The sequence below is a fragment of the Herpailurus yagouaroundi genome, unplaced genomic scaffold, assembly GCF_014898765.1.
Source record: "Herpailurus yagouaroundi ecotype Mexico unplaced genomic scaffold, PumYag 194, whole genome shotgun sequence".
Taxonomy (NCBI): Eukaryota; Metazoa; Chordata; class Mammalia; order Carnivora; family Felidae; genus Herpailurus; species Herpailurus yagouaroundi.
The window spans coordinates 2,714,581-2,735,382 of NW_024412425.1; the positions used below are offsets into that span (position 1 = coordinate 2,714,581).

At 37.8% G+C, this 20,802-nt stretch overlaps 1 protein-coding gene across 7 annotated transcripts in view; it reads right to left on the reverse strand.

Moving 5' to 3' along the window:
- Positions 1-20,802, reverse strand: part of LOC121011362 (zinc finger protein 420) — a 129,445-nt gene that overhangs the window by 17,300 nt on the left and 91,343 nt on the right. For 2 of the 7 annotated variants that reach the window (XM_040445672.1, XM_040445670.1), the window contains exon 1: positions 2,463-2,593. The exons of 3 other annotated variants lie outside the window; for them this stretch is intronic. Coding sequence is in view for 1 of the 4 variants with exons in the window: in XM_040445667.1 (XP_040301601.1) it covers positions 3,363-3,492; positions 5,259-5,267 (139 nt within the window). In the remaining 3 variants the exon portion in view is untranslated. Of the gene's footprint in view, positions 1-2,462; positions 2,594-3,362; positions 3,493-5,258; positions 5,348-20,802 lie in introns of those variants that run through there. 2 more of the 7 variants (XM_040445667.1, XM_040445668.1) reach the window with 2 other exon arrangements.

The following is a 20,802-nucleotide window of genomic DNA, read 5'->3' on the forward strand; positions in this document are numbered from 1 at the left end:
AGTAGTAGAACAATAAAAAAAAAAAAAAGAAAGAAACCTGTGTCTATTAGCAGTCATTTCCAATTTCTCTATTTCCATTCTCCAATTCACCTTCATCTCCCACCCCCAGCACTTGGCAACCACTAATCTACTTTCTGTCCCTATAGTTGTCTATTGTAGACATTTCATATAAATAATGTAATATACAGTGTTTGCATCTGGCTTCTTTCACTTAGCATGTTTTCAAGGCTCATCCATGTTGTAGTATGTATCAGAACTCCTTTTTATTGCTAAATAATACTCCATTTAAAGATATAACAAATTTTATTCATCCATTCATCAGCTGCTAGACATCTGAGTCATTTCCACGTTTTGGCTGTTGTATTGCTAAATAGTAATCCCTTGTAAAATTTTATTTATTTATTCAGTCAATAGCACTTCATGTCTGTTGGCTATTTGTATTTCCTTTCCCTTTTTTTTTTTTAAACAAAATAGTGATATTAACCCCTTATCAGACATATCATTTGTAAATATCTTCTCCCATTCAGTAGGTTGTCTTTTCATTTTATTCATGGGTTTCCTTTGGTGTACAAAAGCTTTTTATTTTCACGTAGTCCCAAGAGTTTATTAAAAGATTAGTGCCTATGTATTCTTTTAGTTTAATGATTTCAGGTCTCAAATTTAGGTTTTAAACCCATTTTGAGTTTATTTTTGTGTATGGTATAAGAAAGTAGTGTAGTTTCATTCCTTTGCATGTAGCTCTCCAGTTTTTCCAGAACAAAGAAAAACATTTATTCAAAAGACTCTCTTTCCCCCAACTGGCTATTGTTGCCTCCTTTGTTGTAGATTAATTATTTTAGCTTTAGTTTTATGAAAAATACTATTGGCATCTTGTTAGGTATTGCACTGAATCTGTGGTTTGCTTTGGGTAGTATGGACATTTTAACAATTACTAATTCTTCCAATCCATGAGCAGTGTATATCTTTCCAACTGTATTATCTTGAATTTCTTTCATCAATGTTTCACAGTTTTCAGAGTATAGGTCTTTTACCTCCTTGATTTGTTATTTCTTTTTCCTTGAACTGCCTATGAATGTCTTTTACCCACTTTTTAAAAACAAAATATTTCCTTTTCCTTAATCTATAAAAGCTTTTTATATTCTAGGTATTAATTTCATTGTTGTCAATATGAATTGCAAATATATTCACCCAATTCAAGGTCTTTTATTTTCTTTATGTCTTTTTATAAAGAAAACAATTTTCATTCAAACTTATCAATCTATTGATGATTATTTTTAAAAAGATCTAAACAGAACCTTTAGAAATGTTCTTAGTTCTCTTTCAAATCTGACCCTCTATGAAAATCTCTTATTGCTTGTTATTTTTGTGATTTAGCTTATTTCTTTAAACATTTCACCAACATTTTATATTTATATCTAAAAATACCAATATGTGAAATCATTTGCCATGTAATCTGTTGTTTCTTTAGATTATCTATCACTCACCTATGACCTATTTCCTTGTGGGTTGGATGATCTTTGTGAGCTCATCTTTTGTTGATCTTAATTTGTGAGAATTCTAAAACTCTCTTACTTTCCTTCAGAGAGGATGTGCATTTTCTTTCACCAGAAGTCAGAGGGCACCACCTCAAAGCATAAAATTTGAACTCCTTTTCTGGAGTTGCCAAATTATATTTATTTCTTAATTACTCTATCATTCACTCTTCTTTAATTATGCTTTTCTGTTCCTCCTACTAAGTTAACACCCACCCTAAACTCTCTACGTTTACTACTCCATCTGTCTGCAATACTGTTCCTGCACAGACTGGCCTGACTCCTGCCCTTACTTCAGTCAAGTCTTTGTTCAAGTATTACCTCCTTAGAGATGTTTTTTAAAAATCTACCTATCGGGGCGCCTGGGTGGCGCAGTCGGTTAAGCGTCCGACTTCAGCCAGGTCACGATCTTGTGGTCCGTGAGTTCGAGCCCCGTGTCGGGCTCTGGGCTGATGGCTCAGAGCCTGGAGCCTGTTTCCGATTCTGTGTCTCCCTCTCTCTCTGCCCCTCGCCCGTTCATGCTCTGTCTCTCTCTGTCCCAAAAATAAATAAACGTTGAAAAAAAAAATTAAAAAAAAAAAAAATCTACCTATCTAAAATAGCCCATCCATACTCCCCAGTTAATTTGCCTACTCTCCTTTACTTTCAAATTCCTTATTGTTGCCTGCAAACTATTATATTTATTAAATAAATGTATATATGTAAATATATACACACAAACACATATATTTTTATTTCTCCCAGAGAATGTAGCAGAACACAAACTTTATCTAGATCATCATTTCTCCAATACCTACTATAGTCCTTGGTAAAGAATAGGCTCTTAATAAATATATTTTGAATGAATGAATACATTTTAAAGGGAGACAATAATATAAATCTAAATACAAAAAAAAATCTAGAAAGGAATTGACTCCCAAGTTTACATACCACTGGAGAAAAGGAAGAGCTCCTCCTTTGAGAGTGGGAAGGACTATCATAAGAGACCAAAAGGGAGAAGAGTAGGGATTAGGTGGGATTCCTTAGAGAGATTGTGCTGAAAAGCCCTTGCTTTTCTTCTCAAGTCAGAAGTCTTTTTTTCCACATGACTTGGGTCTCAAAGGCAGTGTACCAACCAGTAACTTCATAAAGCCTTCAGAGAAAAGAGGAGTGAATGGGTAAAAGACAGGGACTTCAAGAGTCTAAAGAATAAAGTGATCATTTAGGTTGGAAAATCACTTGTTAAAAGTTTTAACTGATATAGGATGTCTCTTATTTTGTTATAGGAAAAAGTCCAACAAACTTTCTTAGACAAGCACATGTTCTTCCTGAGCTATTTTCCAATATAAGGTGGTTCTAGCACATTCATTCAAAGAACAATACAAAGTTCTTAAAATGTAATATTCAACTACAAAACAAAAATAGGAGCGAAAGTATTTGTTGTAATGGATTGTTTACCTGACCTAATCTACCCTATTACTATGTAAATAATATAAGCTTTTCTATTGTCCGAAAAACAATATATTCCTGGATCTAATTTTCAAAATATTTTTAACTCCTTTAGCATATCTAAATTGTAACAATGCATAGCCTGTTTTTCCTGACAATATTGTAAGTGTCCCAGAATTCAAATCTAGCCCCTTGCTTATCAAATAAGAGAGAAAGAAGAGCGATAATTACTCTGGAAAATGGAGAAAGCAAATATGCCGTATGAAATATTACTATTTCCAGTAATTGAAATATTCTCATTCCTTTGAGAATAATAAGAGGCAATTCAGTTACTTAAAAACAATCGAAGAAAGCAGCCATTCCAAAGGTAGATCCTGAAATACTAGGGGTACATTTCCTTACCTACTAGTGACACCAAGTTACTATAGTTCTCCAACATCACATCTCTATACAAATCCCTTTGAGCAGAGTCCAGGCATTCCCACTCTTCCTGAGAGAAGTCAATGGCAACATCCCTGAACATCACTGATCTCTGAAACAACAAATATAATACCAGTTGTGGAAATAAAGAAAATATTTTTTTCAACAGAGGGGAAATGACAGGGTACTCTCCACAAAGGAGGTAAAAAACAGCAGAAAGCCACTGACATAAATGAGACACTAAAGAAATCAATTCTTCTGAAGTACCAACATATTCCTGTTGTTATAGGTAATTCCTGCATATAGAACATCTCATTATGCAGATAAGTCTGGAAATTAAAGATGTAAAGTCGCAACTAAAACAAATAGCACACAAAGGCAACCTGTACAATACTCTATCATTCACTCTTCTTTAATTACACTTGTATCTTGTGTATCATACGTTCTCAATAAATTCAAGTTTCTCTTCCTTATTCTTTAAGAAATAAGAAAAATAACTGGGGAAGTTTTTTTGTAAAATCTCATAAAATCTTCTTATAAATTTTTTTTTTATTTTTTTTTTAACGTTTATTTATTTTTGAGACAGAGACAGAGCACAAACGGGGGAGGTCACAGAGAGAGGGAGACACAGAATCTGAAACAGGCTCCAGGCTCTGAGCTGTCAGTACAGAGCCCGACGCAGGGCTCGAACCCACGGACCGTGAGATCATGACCTGAGCCGAAGTCGGATGCTTAACCGACCAAGCCACCCAGGCGCCCCGGCTTCTTATAAATTTTGTGTAAAATTAAGGAATTTATTGAAACTTCAATCCATCATTGTATCAGGATATTATCTCATAAACATTTTCCTTCTTACCAATAATTTAGTACATATTTTAATAGGCTGCAAAATAGCTCCATATAATGAATGTCTGACTTACTAAGTGTGCATTATTTACACATTTAGCTTACATAATAATCTCATAAGCATTTCTTACTTTTGGGAGTCTACAATTCTCAACAACTTTTGCGTGTGAATGATGATCTTTCTTGTATTATTTATCACTTATAAAATGTATATTTTTTCCTTGTTCTAAGCAACAGAAAGGTAGAAAAGATCATCTAAACTTACATGTACAAGACTAACACATAACTTTGACTCTCAAAGTTATCCATATTATTGCTTTATGTCAATTATGGATTACCAGGGAAGATCCCTGATCTCTTTCAGGCTCTAATCATGTTCTAATGGATCTTAAAAGCTCACAAAGCATGAGCTCTGAGGCCAGTCAAAACTAATGATCTTGGGGCGCCTGGGTGGCACAGTCGGTTAAGCGTCCAACTTCAGCCAGGTCGCGATCTCACGGTCCGTGAGTTCGAGCCCCGCGTCGGGCTCTGGGCTGATGGCTCAGAGCCTGGAGCCTGTTTCCGATTCTGTGTCTCCCTCTCTCTCTGCCCCTTCCCTGTTCATGCTCTGTCTCTCTCTGTCCCAAAAATAAATAAACGTTGAAAAAAAATTAAAAAAAAAAACAAAAACAAAAAACTAATGATCTTGTCTAACCAGGAAACTTAGGTATAAAGAGAAGTTCAAAGTTTTCTCATGTGTGGTACAATTAACAACCTTCTCTATCTTATAAAATTAGGGAATCTGCTTTTGTTAAATCAGTGCTTCTAGTCAAAGATGCTCCAAGTATTTTTGAATAATTATGTGAATATAGGTTGATTAGAAAGACAAACTTAGGAAAGATCCTCATCACTTATAAGACTGGAATGCTGGGGAGCACCTTGCTGAGTGGGGTCAGTTAGGAAGGACATTTCAGAAATAAGGAATGCAAATGTGCACATACTCTGTAAAAAAAAGTGACTACTTAAACAGAGCATGAAAAAACACCAATTTACCTGAGCCATGGTTTTTAGTGCTCCAAGAAATGATCAATCCTCCTCTGGATTCCTATCTTAGAGAAGCACAGAGTCTGAAAAAGGCAGAGCTAGAGACAAGAAAACCGAACCATGAGACCATGCTTTTTGCAAAGTTCCAAATGAGTAAGTCAGAATTATCTTTGTTGCTCTCTTCTTCCTGTCTCTTGCTCCCATCACCAAAAAAATACTAACTGGGACACGTACAGGTGATAGTTGTTACTCTGATCAAACAATGCTCTCTATATACAAAAAGACAATATTTACAACAACTTCTCTACTGTTTCTGAAAAAAAAATTATAGATAATACATTTATATCCTTTATGCCAAAAATAGAGATAATGACCAACAGTTATACACATTAAAAGGCACAATTAAAAGCTTGCTTGCAACTACTTAAAATAAACAAATCAGATTTATAAGATGACAATATTCAACTAAGCATATTTTTAAGTTCCATTTTAAAAATTTTAATTCCAGTATAGTTAACATACAACATTATATTGTTTTCAGGTGTACAATATACTGATTAAACAATTCTATACATTACTCAGTGCTTATCATGTTAAGTGTACTCTTAATCCCCTTCACCTATTTCATATACAACCCCACCCAACTGCCCCTCTGGTAACCATCAGTTTGTTCTCTATAGTTAAGAGCCTATTTCTTGGTTTGTCTTCTTCCTTTCTTTGCTTTCTTTCTTAAATTTCACATCAGTGAAATCATACAGTATTTGTCTTCCTCTAATTTCATTTAGCATTATACTCTCTAGATCCATTCATGTTGTTGTAAATGACAATATTTCATTCTTTCTTATGACTAGGTAATATTCCATTGTGTGTGTGTATATGTATGTATGTGTGTGTGTATGTATATATATATATATGTGTATGTATATATATATATATATATACATACACACACACACACACACTACTTCTTTATCCACTCATCTATAAATGGACACGTGGGCTGTTTCTATAATTTAGATATTATTAATAATGCTGCAGTAAACATAGGGGTACCTATATCTTTTTAAATTCGTGTTCTCATAGTCTTTGGGTAAATATCAATAGTGCAATTACTAGATAATATGGTAATATCTTGGCTATTGTAAATAATGCTGCTACAAACATAGGGATGTATGTATCCCTTTGAATTAGTGTTTTGGTATTCTTTGGGTAAATACTGGTTGTACAATCGCTGGATCATAGGGTAGTTCTATTTATAATTTTTTGAGGAACCTGCACACTGTTTCCCAGAGTGGCTGCACCAGTGTGCATTTCCACCAATTGTGCACCAGGGTTCCTTTTTCTCTACATCGTCACCAATACTTATTGTTTCTTGTGTTTTTGATTTTAGCCATTCTGACAGGTGTGAGGTAATTCTCATTGTGGTTTTGACATGCATTTCCCTGATGACGAGTGATATGGAGCCTCTCTTTATGTTTGTTGGCCATCTGTGGGTCTTCCTTGAAAAAAATGTTCATGTCTTCTGCCCATTTTTTAATTGATTAGGGGTTTTTGTTGATTTATATAGCTTTTTTTTAATATATATTTTGGATTCTACCCCTTTATCAGATATGTCATTTGCAAATATCTTCTCCCATTCAATAAGCTGTCTTTTAGTTTTGCTGAATGTTTCTTTTGCTGTGCAAAGCTTTTTATTTTGAAGTAATCCCAATAGTTTATTTCCCCCTGCCTCAAGAGACATATCTAGAAAAGTGTTGCTATGGCTGATCAGAGTAATTACTGTCTGTGTTTTCTTTTAGAATTTTTATGGTTTCAGATCTCACATTTAGATTCTTAACTGACTTTTAAATTTTTATATATGGTATAAGACCATATCCAGTTTCATTCTTTTGTATGTAGCTGTTCGGTTTTCCAAACACCATTTGTTGAAGAGACTTCTTCCCATTGCATATCCTTGCCTCCTTTGTGAAAGACTAATTGACCATATAATCGTGGGTTTATGCCTGAGCACTCTATTCTGTTCCACCAATCTGTTTTTGTGCCAGTACCACACTATATTGATTACTATAGCTTTTTAGTATACCTTGAAATCTGGAATTGTTATACCTCCAGCTTTGTTCTTCTTTCTCAAGATGGCTAATGGGGGTCTTTTGTGGTTCCATATGAATTTTAGGGTTACTGCTCTAGTTCTGTGAAAAATGCTGTTGGTATTTTGACAGAGATTTCATTAAATCTATAGACTGCTTTGGGAAGTATGGACATTTTAACAGTATTTGTTCTTCCAACCCATGAGCATGGAATATCTTTACATTTGTGTTGTCTTAAATTTCTTTCTTTTTTCAATTTCATCAATTTCAATTTCTTTAATCTTTCATTTATTTTAGTTTTCCGAGTATAGATCTGTCACCTCCTTGGTTAAGTTTATTCCTAAGTATTTTATTCTTTTTGGTACAATTGTAAATGGGATTATTTTCTATTATTTATTTATTTTGAGAGAGTGAGCATGTGAGCAGGAGAGGGCAGAGAGAGAGAGAATCCTAAGGAGGTTCTGCACTGTCAACATGGAGCCTGAGGCAGGGGCCCAAACCCATGAACTGTGAGATCATGACCTGAGCCAAAATCAAGAGTCAGACGCTTAGCTGACTGAGCCACCCAGGTACCGCCTCCCCAGGATTGTTTTAACTTTTCTTTCTGTGTGTTTTTTTTTAATGTTAATTTATTTTTGAGTGGGGGAGGGATAGAGAGAGGAGAAGACAGAGGATCTGAAGCAGGCTCTGTGCTGACAGCAGAGAGCCTGATGCAGGGCTTGAACCCACAAACCATGAGTTCATGACTTGAGCCAAAGTCGGACTCTTAACTAAGACTGAGCCACCCAGGTGCCCCTTGTTCTGCTGTTTAATGGATTTCTGTATATTGATTTTGTATCCTGTGAACTTAGTGAATTCATTTATCACTTCTAGTAGTTTTTTGGTAGAATCTTTTGGGTTTTAAATATATAATATTATGTCATCTGCAAATAGTGAAAGTTTCACTGCTTCCTTACTGATTTAGATGCCTTTTACTTCTTTTTGTTGTCTGATTACTATGACTAGGCCTTCCAGTACTATGTTGAAAAAAGTGGTAAGAGTGGGGGCGCCTGATGACTCAGCAGGTTAAGCTTCTGACTCTGGATTTCAGCTTAGGTCATGATCTCATGGTTCATGAGACCTAGTCCCATGTCAGGCTGTGCACTGACAGCATGGAGGCTGCTTGGGATTCTCTCTCTGCCTCTTCCCCATGTACCCGCACACCTCTCAAAATGGATAAACATTTAAAACAAAACAAAACAGGGGCGCTTGGGTGGCGCAGTCGGTTAAGCGTCCGACTTCAGCCAGGTCACGATCTCGCGGTCCGTGAGTTCGAGCCCCGCGTTGGGCTCTGGGCTGATGGCTCAGAGCCTGGAGCCTGTTTAGGGGCGCCTGGGTGGCGCAGTCGGTTAAGCATCCGACTTCAGCCAGGTCACGATCTTGCGGTCCGTGAGTTCGAGCCCCGCATCGGGCTCTGGGCTGATGGCTCAGAGCCTGGAGCCTGTTTCTGATTCTGTGTCTTCCTCTCTCTCTGCCCCTCCCCCGTTCATGCTCTGTCTCTCTCTGTCCCAAAAATAAATAAACGTTGAAAAAAAAATTTTTTTAAAATAAAAAAACAAAACAAAACAAAACAAAACAAAACATTGTGAGAGTGGACATCCTTGTCTTGTTCCTGGTCTTAGGGTTTCCCAGTTTTTCCCATTAAGTACGATGTTAGGTATGGGTTTTTCATAGATGGCCTTTACTATCTTGAGGACTGTTCTCTCTAAATCTACTTTGTTGAGGGTTTTTATCATAAATGGATATACTTTGTCAAGTGCTTTTTCTGCATCTACTGAAATGCATGAAATGATCATATGGTATTTATCCTTTCTCTTGTTGATGTGATGTATGACACTGATTAATTTGTGAATACTGAACAACCCTTGCATCTCAGGAATAAATCCCATGTGATCATGGTGAATGATTTTTTTTAATGTATTGTTGGATGCGGTTTGGTAGTATTTTATTGAAGAATTTTGCATCTATGTTCAACAGAGATATTGGCCTGTATTTCTTTTTTTTTTAAATTAAATGTTTATTGGGGCGCCTGGGTGGCGCAGTCGGTTAAGCGTCCGACTTCAGCCAGGTCACGATCTCGCGGTCAGTGAGTTCGAGCGCCGCGTCAGGCTCTGGGCTGATGGCTCAGAGCCTGGAGCCTGTTTCCAATTCTGTGTCTCCCTCTCTCTCTGCCCCTCCCCCGTTCATGCTCTGTCTCTCTCTGTCCCAAAAAAAATAAATAAACGTTGAAAAAAATTTTTAATTAAATGTTTATTTATTTTTGAAAGAGAGAGACACAGAGCATGAACAGGGGAGGGGCAGAGAGAGGGAGACACAGAATCTGAAGCAGGCTCCAGGCTCTGAGCTGTCAGCACAGAGCCTGATGCAGGGCTTGAACTCACAAACCGGGAGATCATGACCTGAGCTGAAGTCGGACGCTTAACTGACTGAGCCGCCCAGACGCCCCTGTATTTCTCTTTTTTACTGGTGTCTTTATCTGGTTTTGGTCTCAGGGTAATGCTGGCCTCATAGAATGAAAGAAGAAGTTTTCCTTCCTCGTCTGTTTTTTGCAATAGTTTGAGACTAGGCATTAACTCTTTAATAAATGTTTGGTAGAATTCACCTGTGAAGCCATCTGGTCCTGGAATTTCGTTTATTGGGAGTTTTTTGATTACTGATTCAATTTCATTGCTAGTAACCAGACTATTCAAATTTTCTATTTTTTCCAGTTCAATTTTGGTAGTTTACATGTTTCTAGAAATTCCTTAATTTCTTCTAGGTTGTCCAGTTTGTTAGCATATAATTTTTCATAATATTCTCTTATAATCTTTTGTATTTCTGTAGTGTCAGTTATTTCTCTTTCATTTATGATTTTGTTTAGATTCCTCTTTTTTTTTTTTGTCTTTTTGATTAGTCTGCCTAAATGTTTATTAATTTTGTTGATCTTTCCAAAGAACCAGCTATTTCTTTTTCAAGTTTCTATTTCATTTACTTGGGCTCTAACTTTATTATTTCCTTCCTTCTACTGGTTTGGGGTTTTGTTAGTTCTCTTTCTAGCTGCTTTAGGTGTAAGTTTAAGTTGTTTATTTAAGGGGCGCCTGGGTGGCTCAGTGGGTTGAGCGTCTGACTTCAGCTCAGGTCATGATCTCACGGTCTGTAAGTTCGAGCCCCACGTCCGGCTCTGTGCTGACAGCTAAGAGCCTGGAGCCTGCTTCCAATTCTGTGTCTCCCTCTCTCTCTGCCCCTCCCCCATTCATGCTCTGTCTCTCTCTGTCAGAAATAAATAAACATTAAAAAATTAAATAAAAAAAAACGGTTGTTTAAGTTGTTTATTTAAGATTTTTCTTGCTCCGGGGCGCCTGGGTGGCGCAGTCGGTTAAGCGTCCGACTTCAGCCAGGTCACGATCTCACGGTCCGCGAGTTCGAGCCCCGCGTCGGGCTCTGGCCTGATGGCTCAGAGCCTGGAGCCTGTTTCCGATTCTGTGTCTCCCTCTCTCTCTGCCCCTCCCCCGTTCATGCTCTGTCTCTCTCTGTCCCAAAAATAAATAAACGTTGAAAAAAAAAAAAAAAAAAGATTTTTCTTGCTCCTTGAGGTAGGCCTGTATTGCTACAAACTTCCCTCTTAGAACAGCTTTTGCTGCATCCCAAAGGTTTTGGATCACTGTGTTTTCATTTTCATTTATCTCTATGTATTTTTTGATTTCCTCTTTTCTTGCTTGGCCCATTCATTGTTTAGTAGCATGTTACTTAACCTCCATGTATTTTGTGTTCTTTCCAGATTTTTTCTTATGGTTGATCTAGCTTAATAGTGTTGTGTTTGGAAAAGTTGTATAATAGGACTTTAATCTTTTGAATTTGTTGAAACTTGTATTTTTTTATTTTTTTAATGTTTATTCATTTTTGAGAGACAACAGCATGAGTGGGGGAGGGATAGAGAGAGAGGGAGACACAGAATCTGAAGAAGGCTCCAGGCTCTGAGCTATCAGCATAGAGCCCAACACGAGGCATAAACTCACAGATGGCAGATCATGACCTGAGCTGAAGTTGGACACTTAACCAACTGAGCCACCGAGGTGCCACTGTTGAGATTTGTTTTACTGCCTAATATGTGATCTATTCTGGAGAACATTCCATTTGCACTTGAATAGAATGTATATTCTGCTGTTTTAGGATGGAATGTTCTGAATATATCATTTGATCCATCTGGTTGAATGTGTCTTTCAAAGCCATGGTTTCCCTATTGATTTTCTTTTGGATGATTTGTCTATTGATGTAAGTAGGATGGTAAAGTCTCCTATTATATTACTATCAATTACTTCCTCCCTTTATGTTTGTTATTAGATGCTTTATTTATTTGGGTGTCCCATGTTTGGTGCGTAAGTATTTACAATTGATATATATTCTTGTTGGTTGTTCCTTTTATCATTAGATAGTGTGCTTTGTCTATTTTTATAATTTTTGTTATTTTAATGTCTTATTTTGTCCAATATAAGTATTGCTACCCCAACGTTCTTTTCACTTACATTTACATGACAACTGTTCTTCTATCCCTTCACTTTCAATCTGCATGTGTCTTCAGATCTGAAATGAATCTCCTGTATGCAACACAGAGATGGGTCTTGCTTTTTTCCCCATTCTGTCACCCTATGCCTTTTGATTGCAGTTTAGTCCATGTACATTCAAAGTAATTATTGATAAGTGTGTCCCTACTGCCATTTTGTTTACTTGTTTTACATTTTGTTACGGTTGTTTTTGTAGGTCTTCTCTATTCCTTTCTTCTCTCATTAGGTTTCTTTAGTGATATCCTTGGATTCCTTCCTCTTTATTTTATTGCATATCTATTTCTGGTTTTCTATTTTGGTTACAATTAGGTTTGTGTATAACATCTTCTGCATATAGTGGTCTATATTAAGTTGGTGGTTACTTAAGTTTCAACCCATTCTTTACTCCTCCCCCCTCTGCATTTTAGGTACATGGTGTCATACTTTACATCCTTCTCTTTTGTGAATCCCTTGACTGATTTTTATAAATATACTTAATTTTATTGCTTTTGTTCTTCCTACTTTTTTTTTTTAACGTTTATTTATTTTTGAGACAGAGAGAGACAGAGCATGAACAGGGGAGGGTCAGAGAGCGGGAGACACAGAATCTGAAACAGGCTCCAGGCTCTAAGCTGTCAGCACAGAGCCCGATGCGGGGCTCAAACTCATGGACTGCGAGATCATGACCTGAGCCGAAGTTGGCCACTTAACCGACTGAGCCACCCAGGCGCCCGTGTCCTTCCTACTTTATTATTACTACTTATGGTCTTTCCTTTCCACTCAGAGTCTCCTTTAACGTTCTATGTAGGGCTGGTTTAGTGGTCATGAATTTTTTTAACTTTTTTCTGGGAAACTCTTTGTCTCTTCTTCTATTCTGAATGATAGTTCTGCCAGAGTATTCTTAACTGCAGGGTTTTCTTTCAGCACTCTATGTATATCATGGCATTCCCTTCTGGCCTGCAAAGCTTCTGCCAAAAAATAAGCTGATAGCCTTATGGGTTTTTCCCTTGTATGTAATTGTTTTGTCTTCTCTTGCTTTTAGAATTTTCTCTTTATCACTCCTTTTTGCCATTTGAATTACTGTGTGTCTTGGTGTGGACCTCCATGTGCTGATTTTGTTGGGGGTTCTCTGTGCCTCCGGATCTGGATTTGTTTCCTTTCCCAAATTTGGGAAGTTTCTGCTATTATTTCTTCAAATAAGTTTTCTACCTTCTTTGCTCTCTCTTCTCCTTCTGGGATCCTTATAAAGTCAATGTGATTACACTTGATGGTTTCAGTTTTCTGAGACTATTCTCATTTTTTAAATTATTTTTTCTCTTTCTTATTCAGCATGATTGCTTTCCATTACTCTGCCCTCCTGTTTTTTCTGCTTTCTCTAGCCTACTACTGATTCCATCTAGTGTATTTTTAATTTCAGTTATTGAGTTCTTCATCTCTGATTGGTTCTTTTTTATGTTTTCTCTTTGTTAAGTGTCTCACTGAGGTCCTCCACTCTTTTCTCAAGTCTAGTGAGTATCTTTATGACCATTACTTTAAATTCCCTATCAGGCATATATTACTCATCTCTATTTTGCTTAGGTCTCCTGCTGTGATTTTGTTTTGTTCTTCCATTTGAGACACATTCCTTTGTCTCTTCATTTTGTCTCTTTATGTCTGTTTCCATGCGTTAGGAAAGTCAGCTATGCCTACTGCTCTTAAAAGTAGCACCTTATGAAGAGGTCCTATAGTGCCCTTCAGTGCAATGTCCCCTGTTCACCAGAACCTGGCACTTCAGGAGTGTCTTTTATGTGTGTCGCATGCGGTCTCCTGTTGTGGCTGAGCCATTTGTGGACAGATTTTGGTCCCTGTGTTGTTTCTGGGCCAGTCGGGGGCTGCACTGGGCTTAAGGTGAGTCACACCGGGTGTTTGCCAGAGATGCAGTGGCACCAAACTGCAGGGCACATTCCATGCACTGTCCCCTGAGAAGCTTTCATTGGTGGGCAGGGACTGCAGTCAGACCAGAGATCTGCCCCCAGCTCACTGCTGGGGCTACAGGTAGACTGGTATATGTGGTTATCTTCGCTTCTCCCCCAGGCAGGAGTCACACTGGAGTGACTGCTGGCTCATGTCAGGGCTGCTTGCACACTGCCAAGCTTGTGGCACCACTTTTGGAAAAGCTTCAGCCTAGCATACTGGAGGGGCAGGTCCTCGGGAGAATGTAGGTGTTGGGTGTAGGGTATTCACAAAGTTTGCACACGTCTGCTGTGGGAAGGGACCTGGAGCAGAGGCCTGGCTGGAAGGGGCAGATCCACAGAAATATTCAGGGGCAGGGACATTGTTAGCAAATTATGTAACAAATATTAGTGCTGTACTGGCTCTCATAGGTGTCTGTGTGTGTAGGCTGGGGGCTGGGGAAGGAAAACTGGTACCTGTCAGCCCTTTTGTTCTTGGAGATGTCTCCCAGTGATTCCTGACCCTCCAGCACAAGTTCTGAGATTAGTAAACAAATCCCCCCAACATACTCCAAGCATTTTTTAAACTACTGCTTTTATCTTGTATCTCTGTGGGGCTGTTTATTGTGCTGTCTCTCTAAGAGCAGAGACTCAGTTTCCTCTCACCTCCCAACTCTCCCAGAGCCAAGCCTAGTGATTTTTAAAGTTCCAGGTGTTAAGCCCCACTGTTTCCAAGAACTTATGAAATTCAGCCACTCTGATTTTCTAAAGTTTTGGGTTTTTTTTTTTAATTTTTTTTTTAACGTTTTTATTTATTTTTGAGACAGAGAGAGACAGAGCATGAGCAGGGGAGGGACAGAGAGAGAGGGAGACACAGAATCCGAAGCAGGCTCCAGGCTCTGAGCTGTCAGCACAGAGCCCGACGCGGGGCTCGAACTCACAGACCGCGAGATCATGACCTGAGCCGAAGTCGGACGCTCAACCGACTGAGCCACCCAGGCGCCCCAAGTTTTGGGGTTTTTTAAAGAGAGAGAAAGAAAGAGAGACAGCACATGCATGCAAGTGGGGGAGGGGCAGAGAGAGAGAGAGGGAGAGAGAGAATCCCAAACAGGCTCCACACTGTCAGCGAGATCATGACCTGAGCCAAAGTTGGATGCTTAACCAACCGACAGAGCCACCCAGGTACCCCAGCCCCTCTTATTTTCAAAGACAAATGTTAAGGGGGTTTATCTCCCCATGTGGAAGTGCTTGGTGTGAGGGTCTCTCTTTTTTTTTCCCCTTTCCATGCCTACAGCAGTGTCCTTCTCTCCCATAGTACTGTGGGTCTACTGAGCTCCCAACTGCATCTCTACCCTCCTACCCTCTACAATGTGGCCTATTCTCTACATTTAGCTGTGGAGAGTCTGTTCTGCCAGTCTTCAGGTTGTTTTGTGAATTATTTACACTGATGTGGGTTTTATCTACTTGTATCCATGGTACAAGGTGAGCTTAGGTTCCTCCTACTCTAGCATCTTCCCCAGAAGTCTTCAACTAAGTAATGTTGACAACTTTATATTTGACATTTTGAAATAAGGTCTATATATGTGTATTTATGTATGTGTATATATGTATGTGTGTGATATGTTCATGTGTGTGTACAAAATCAATGAAATTTGTTATCTACAAATGCAAGCTTCTACAAGTATGTGATACTGGTAAGGAAAATATCACAAGTGGTGTTGCGATCAGTGCTGTAACTTTTTCATGTGTTTAAAAAAATCTTGATAAATTTCTGAATAAAACAAAGTATAATCTTTTCTCAATCATTCCTGGAAGATTTAGCTAATGGTAAAACCATGCAATAACAGCAACATGATGAATTCAAAAGTTTATAAAAATCATGCAAAAATAATGTGTTATGTGAGAAGTTCTAGACCAAGTTAATTATAAACACATTCTTTTCCATAGGAATGGTCTTCATTTTACAGGTCATAGAATAATTATTTGCTGTGTACTGCAGAACATCTAGATTAGAAGTTAGCAGGGACGCCTGGGTGGCTCAGTTGGTTAAGCCTCCGACTTCAGCTCAGGTCGTGATCTCGTGGTTTGTGAGTTTGAACCCCGCGTCGGGCTCTGTCCTGACAGCTCAGAGCCTGGAGCCTGCTTCAGATTCTGTGTCTCCCTCTCTCTCTGCCCCTCCCCTGCTCACGCTCTGTCTCTGTCTTTCAATAATAAATAAACGTTTAAAAAAAAAGAAGTTAGCAAACTACTGCACACAAACTATTTTTGTAAATAAATTTTACTGGAACACATCTACACTCGTTTGTTTATAAACTGTCTTTGACTACTTTCACACTACAGTAGCAGAACTGATTAACTGCAACAGAGACCATCTGGCCCATAAAGCTTAAAGTATTTACTGTCTACCCCTTTATAGAAAAGTTCTCTGTCCTATAATTAAGATCCATGGCTTCAGTCCTTCAAAAAGCCAGAAGATTTCACATTCAACTCAGTTATTTTAACATTCAAAAGCATCCAGATGTATTTCTAAAACACTTTCTAGGGAGAACCACTGCCCCTATAGAAAGTCAATCATGTAGGTATTTGATAAACATTTCATTATAAATTCTACTTCTTCCACATGTGGAAAGCTCAATAGATAACTGACCATGTTGGGGCACCTGGGTGGCGCAGTCGGTTAAGCGTCCGACTTCAGCCAGGTCACGATCTCGCAGTCCGTGAGTTCGAGCCCCGCGTCAGGCTCTGGCCTGATGGCTCAGAGCCTGGAGCCTGTTTCCGATTCTGTGTCTCCCTCTCTCTCTGCCCCTCCCCCATTCATGCTCTGTCTCTCTCTGTCCCAAAAATAAATAAACATTGAAAAAAAAAATTTAAAAAAAAAAGATAACTGACCATGTTAACAACCAAAAATACTTCAGATAAGATGAAAAATCATAACTTCAGCACAAAGCTAAAGACACAAGGAAATTTAAGGGTACTAACTGTAAAAAGTGCCAAGCACTTCTTAAGAGATATAATAGGGGAGCCCCTGTCCCCAGCAGGGATTAAACTAAATTGTAATTTCCTTAAAGGTCAATAGTCCAACCACTCCAACTAAAAGACAATGTCAAGACAAGGAAAAAAGCAAATTCCAACTATATGCTCTTTATAAGAAATGTACTTTAAGTTTAAAGATATAAATGGGTTGAAAGTAAAATTGTGGAGGAAGATACACCATATAAATACTAAGCATAAGAAAACCTACATACCTATATTAATATAAGAAAACAAACACATGAAAAGATGCTCAAATCACTGATCATCAGGGAAATACAAATCAAAACCACAATGAGATATCACCTCACATCTGTCAGAATGGCTAAAATCAATAATATAAGAAACAACAGGTCGTGGCAAGGATGTGGTGAAAGGGGAACCCCTGTGCACTGTTGGCAGGAATGCAAACTGGTGCAGCCACTCTGGAAAATAGAATGGAGATTCCTCAAAAAGTTAAAAATAGAACTACCCCACAATCCAGCAATTGCACTATTGGACATTTATCCAAAGAATACAAAAATACAAATTTGAAAAAAAAAAATTAATTCAAAGGGATTCATGCACACTAATGTTTATACCAGCACTGTCAACAATAGCCAAACTATAGAAACAGCCCAAGTATCCACTGACTGATGAATGGATAAAGAAGATGTAGTGTATATGTGGGTTTACACACACACACACACACACACACACACACACACACACACACACACACACACACACTGGAATATTACTCAGCCATAAAAAGAATGAAATCTTGTAATTTGCAACAACATGGATGGAGCTAGAGAGTATTACACTAAGCAAAATACCTCAGTCCAAGAAAGACAAATACCGTAAGATTTCACTATATGTAGAATTTAAGAAACAAAACAAATGAACAAAGGGAAAAGAAAAGAATGTCAAACCAAGAAACAGACTCTTAACTATAGAGAACAAACTGATGGTTACCAGAGGTGAAGTAGCTGGGAGGACTGGTAACATAGGTGATAGAGATTAAGGAGTGCACTTGCTGAGATGAGCATTGGGTCTTGTATGGAAGTGCTGAATCACTATATTATACACCGGAAAGTAATATTACACTGTATCTTAACTAACTGAAATTTAAATAAAAACTTTAAAAAAAAGAGAGAGAGAGGCAGAAAAGATATACCTCCACCATTTTATAGTAGTAAGCATACGAAAGCCTGTGTAGCTGTATTAATATAAGACAAAACAGAGATCAAGACAAAGAGTAATATAAGAGAAAAAGAGGACAAATTCATCAAGAAGACAGAAATCCTAAAGGTACACAGATTTAATAAAGCATAAAAATATCTGAAGCAAAAACTAACAGAACTAAAGGAAGAAATGGACAAATCCACAATCAGTTTTAGAAATTTTATTTTTTTTTTTATTTAAAAAAAAAATTTTTTTTTTCAACGTTTATTTATTTTTGGGACAGAGAGAGACAGAGCATGAACGGGGGAGGGGCAGAGAGAGAGGGAGACACAGAATCGGAAACAGGCTCCAGGCTCTGAGCCATCAGCCCAGAGCCTGACGCGGGGCTCGAACTCCCGGACCGCGAGATCGTGACCTGGCTGAAGTCGGACGCCCAACCGACTGCGCCACCCAGGCGCCCCAGTTTTAGAAATTTTAACATCTTTCTCTCAGTAACTAACAGAACAAGTAGATGAAAATGTCAGTAACAATATAGAGGATTTATATACACTATCAAGAACGTTGACAAAATTGATACCACACTCACTATCAACAAAGGAGCTGAAAATAGTTGAGCTGCTAGTTGTCAGAAAAACTAAGACAATAAGCCAAAATGAAAGTAACAGTCAAGCTTTTAATTACTTACTAGTCAAGTAAAGCACCCAAAGAAAGCACTAGCTCTCACACTGTTCTATTATCCCCCATGGAACAGCCCCTACAGAGGGTCAGATGGATCAGCACAGATGTAGAGAATCGTTTCACTGCCAACGGAGTACCAAACAAAAGCCTTCTCCCATTTCAGGGACCAGGGCCACAGAATCCAAAAGGAACCAAATCAGAGGGGATAAAGAGGATCCCATAGGCCAAAGATGAACAATCGGAGTATGAAAAAGAACAGTAATTGCTACAGAGTGACATATGTCAAATATAATTAAATCCACAAGTCCATAAAAATAATTCTTTTAAAGTTTATTTATTTTGAGAGAGAGAGAGAAAATGAGCGGGGGGAGCAGAGAGAGGGAGAGAGAGAGAATCTCAAGCAGGCTCTGCACTGTTGGCATGGAACTTGATGCAGGGCTTGAACTCACGAATCATGAGATCATGAGCTGAGCCAAAATCAAGAGTCAGACACTTGACTGAGCCACCTAGGCGTCCCATATAATAATAATTTAAAAGGAAAACACAGGATGAACTTTCAAAGATGCTGAAAAATAATGAGAAAAATCAAGCTTTTATCCTAATATTTTTTTTACATAAGTTATACTTCAGAGTAACCAAGACACTGATGACAGGATGGTTCCCTTTACAGAAGTATTCTAGCTAATAACTACAGAAGAAATGACAGAATTACAGTATCATTTTATGACTCCTGATAAAATAATAAATTCCAAGAAAAGACAACCTATGGCTGCTAATATCACATAAAGGAAAACAACCAAATGTTATGCACCATGTCATAGATATACGCACCATTATGTAAAAAAGGATTAGTACAAAGCAAACAAGCAAAACCACAAAAAAACCTCATCAAGCCTCTAGAATTAAATACCAGTTTAGAATACAAAACATGTTAAATGACACAACACATAAGCAAGCAACAAAATCCAGAATATGGGTAACTTTATAAGAAAACTCTGTTTCTGGAACAAATAAACTGTAAGAAAAGAGAAAGAAAGATCAAGAAACATATCACACTATTACACTAAATAGACTAAACAGGCATTGTTGGATCTCAATTCTAATGCATATTTATGGACAATAGGAGAAATCTTAATACTGACTGGCTATTTCATAACATTAAGACAGTAGCAAGGATTTTTTTTTAAGTAGTAATGATATTGTGCTTATGTTCTTTAAATAAAAAGCTCTTATCTTTTAGAAACACGTATTAAAATATTTGTGGATGAACTTTCATATCTGCAATTTACTTCAAAATAATCCTTTTTTTTGTGAGGAGAGGGATCTAGAGATGAAACATGTTTAGCTATAAACTGATATTTGCTGAAGGTGAGTGATGGGTAAGGGTACATGGGGATGCACTACACCATACTTTTTTTCTTTCATATATGCTTGAAATTTTCTATAAACTTGAAGGATAGATTCCAAATATGAACCAAGATTCATTCTAAAGGAGTTTTTTTGAGTAACTGTTATTTTCTTCCTCATTTCTTTTTGTATTTTCTAAGTCATACCAACAAACATGTACTACCTTGATATCAGAAAACAAGAAAATAACAGCTTCATGAAATTGCAAAAAAGGACATACAATGGTTAAAAAAAGTCTCAATAAATTGAGAAAAAAGTACAAAGATAAGACTTTTTTTAAACTTAGGTAATGAAGAAAAAGATGGGGAAGGGGAAAAATAAGGATGTGTTTCCATTTTATTATTGCTCAAGAGTTGTAATTCAGGTAGAATCTATGTCAAAAACCACAACATAAGCTAAAAGTAGGCCACTTCTAGAAATCTGAAAGATAAACCTTTACAAATAGAAACCATACATACTGTTATTGATTGCTATATTATACAATGGAAAAATATTGGGGCAAAAACCAAATGCCCACTCAGAAGACTGGGTGAATAGGGGCACCTGGGTGGCTCAGTTGGTTAAGCATCCAACATCAGCTCAGGCCATGGTCTCATGGTTTGTGGGTTTGAGCCCTACATTGGGCTCTGTGTAACAGCTCAGAGCCTGGAGACTGCTTTGGATTGTGTCTCCCTCTCTCTCTCTCTGCGCCCAC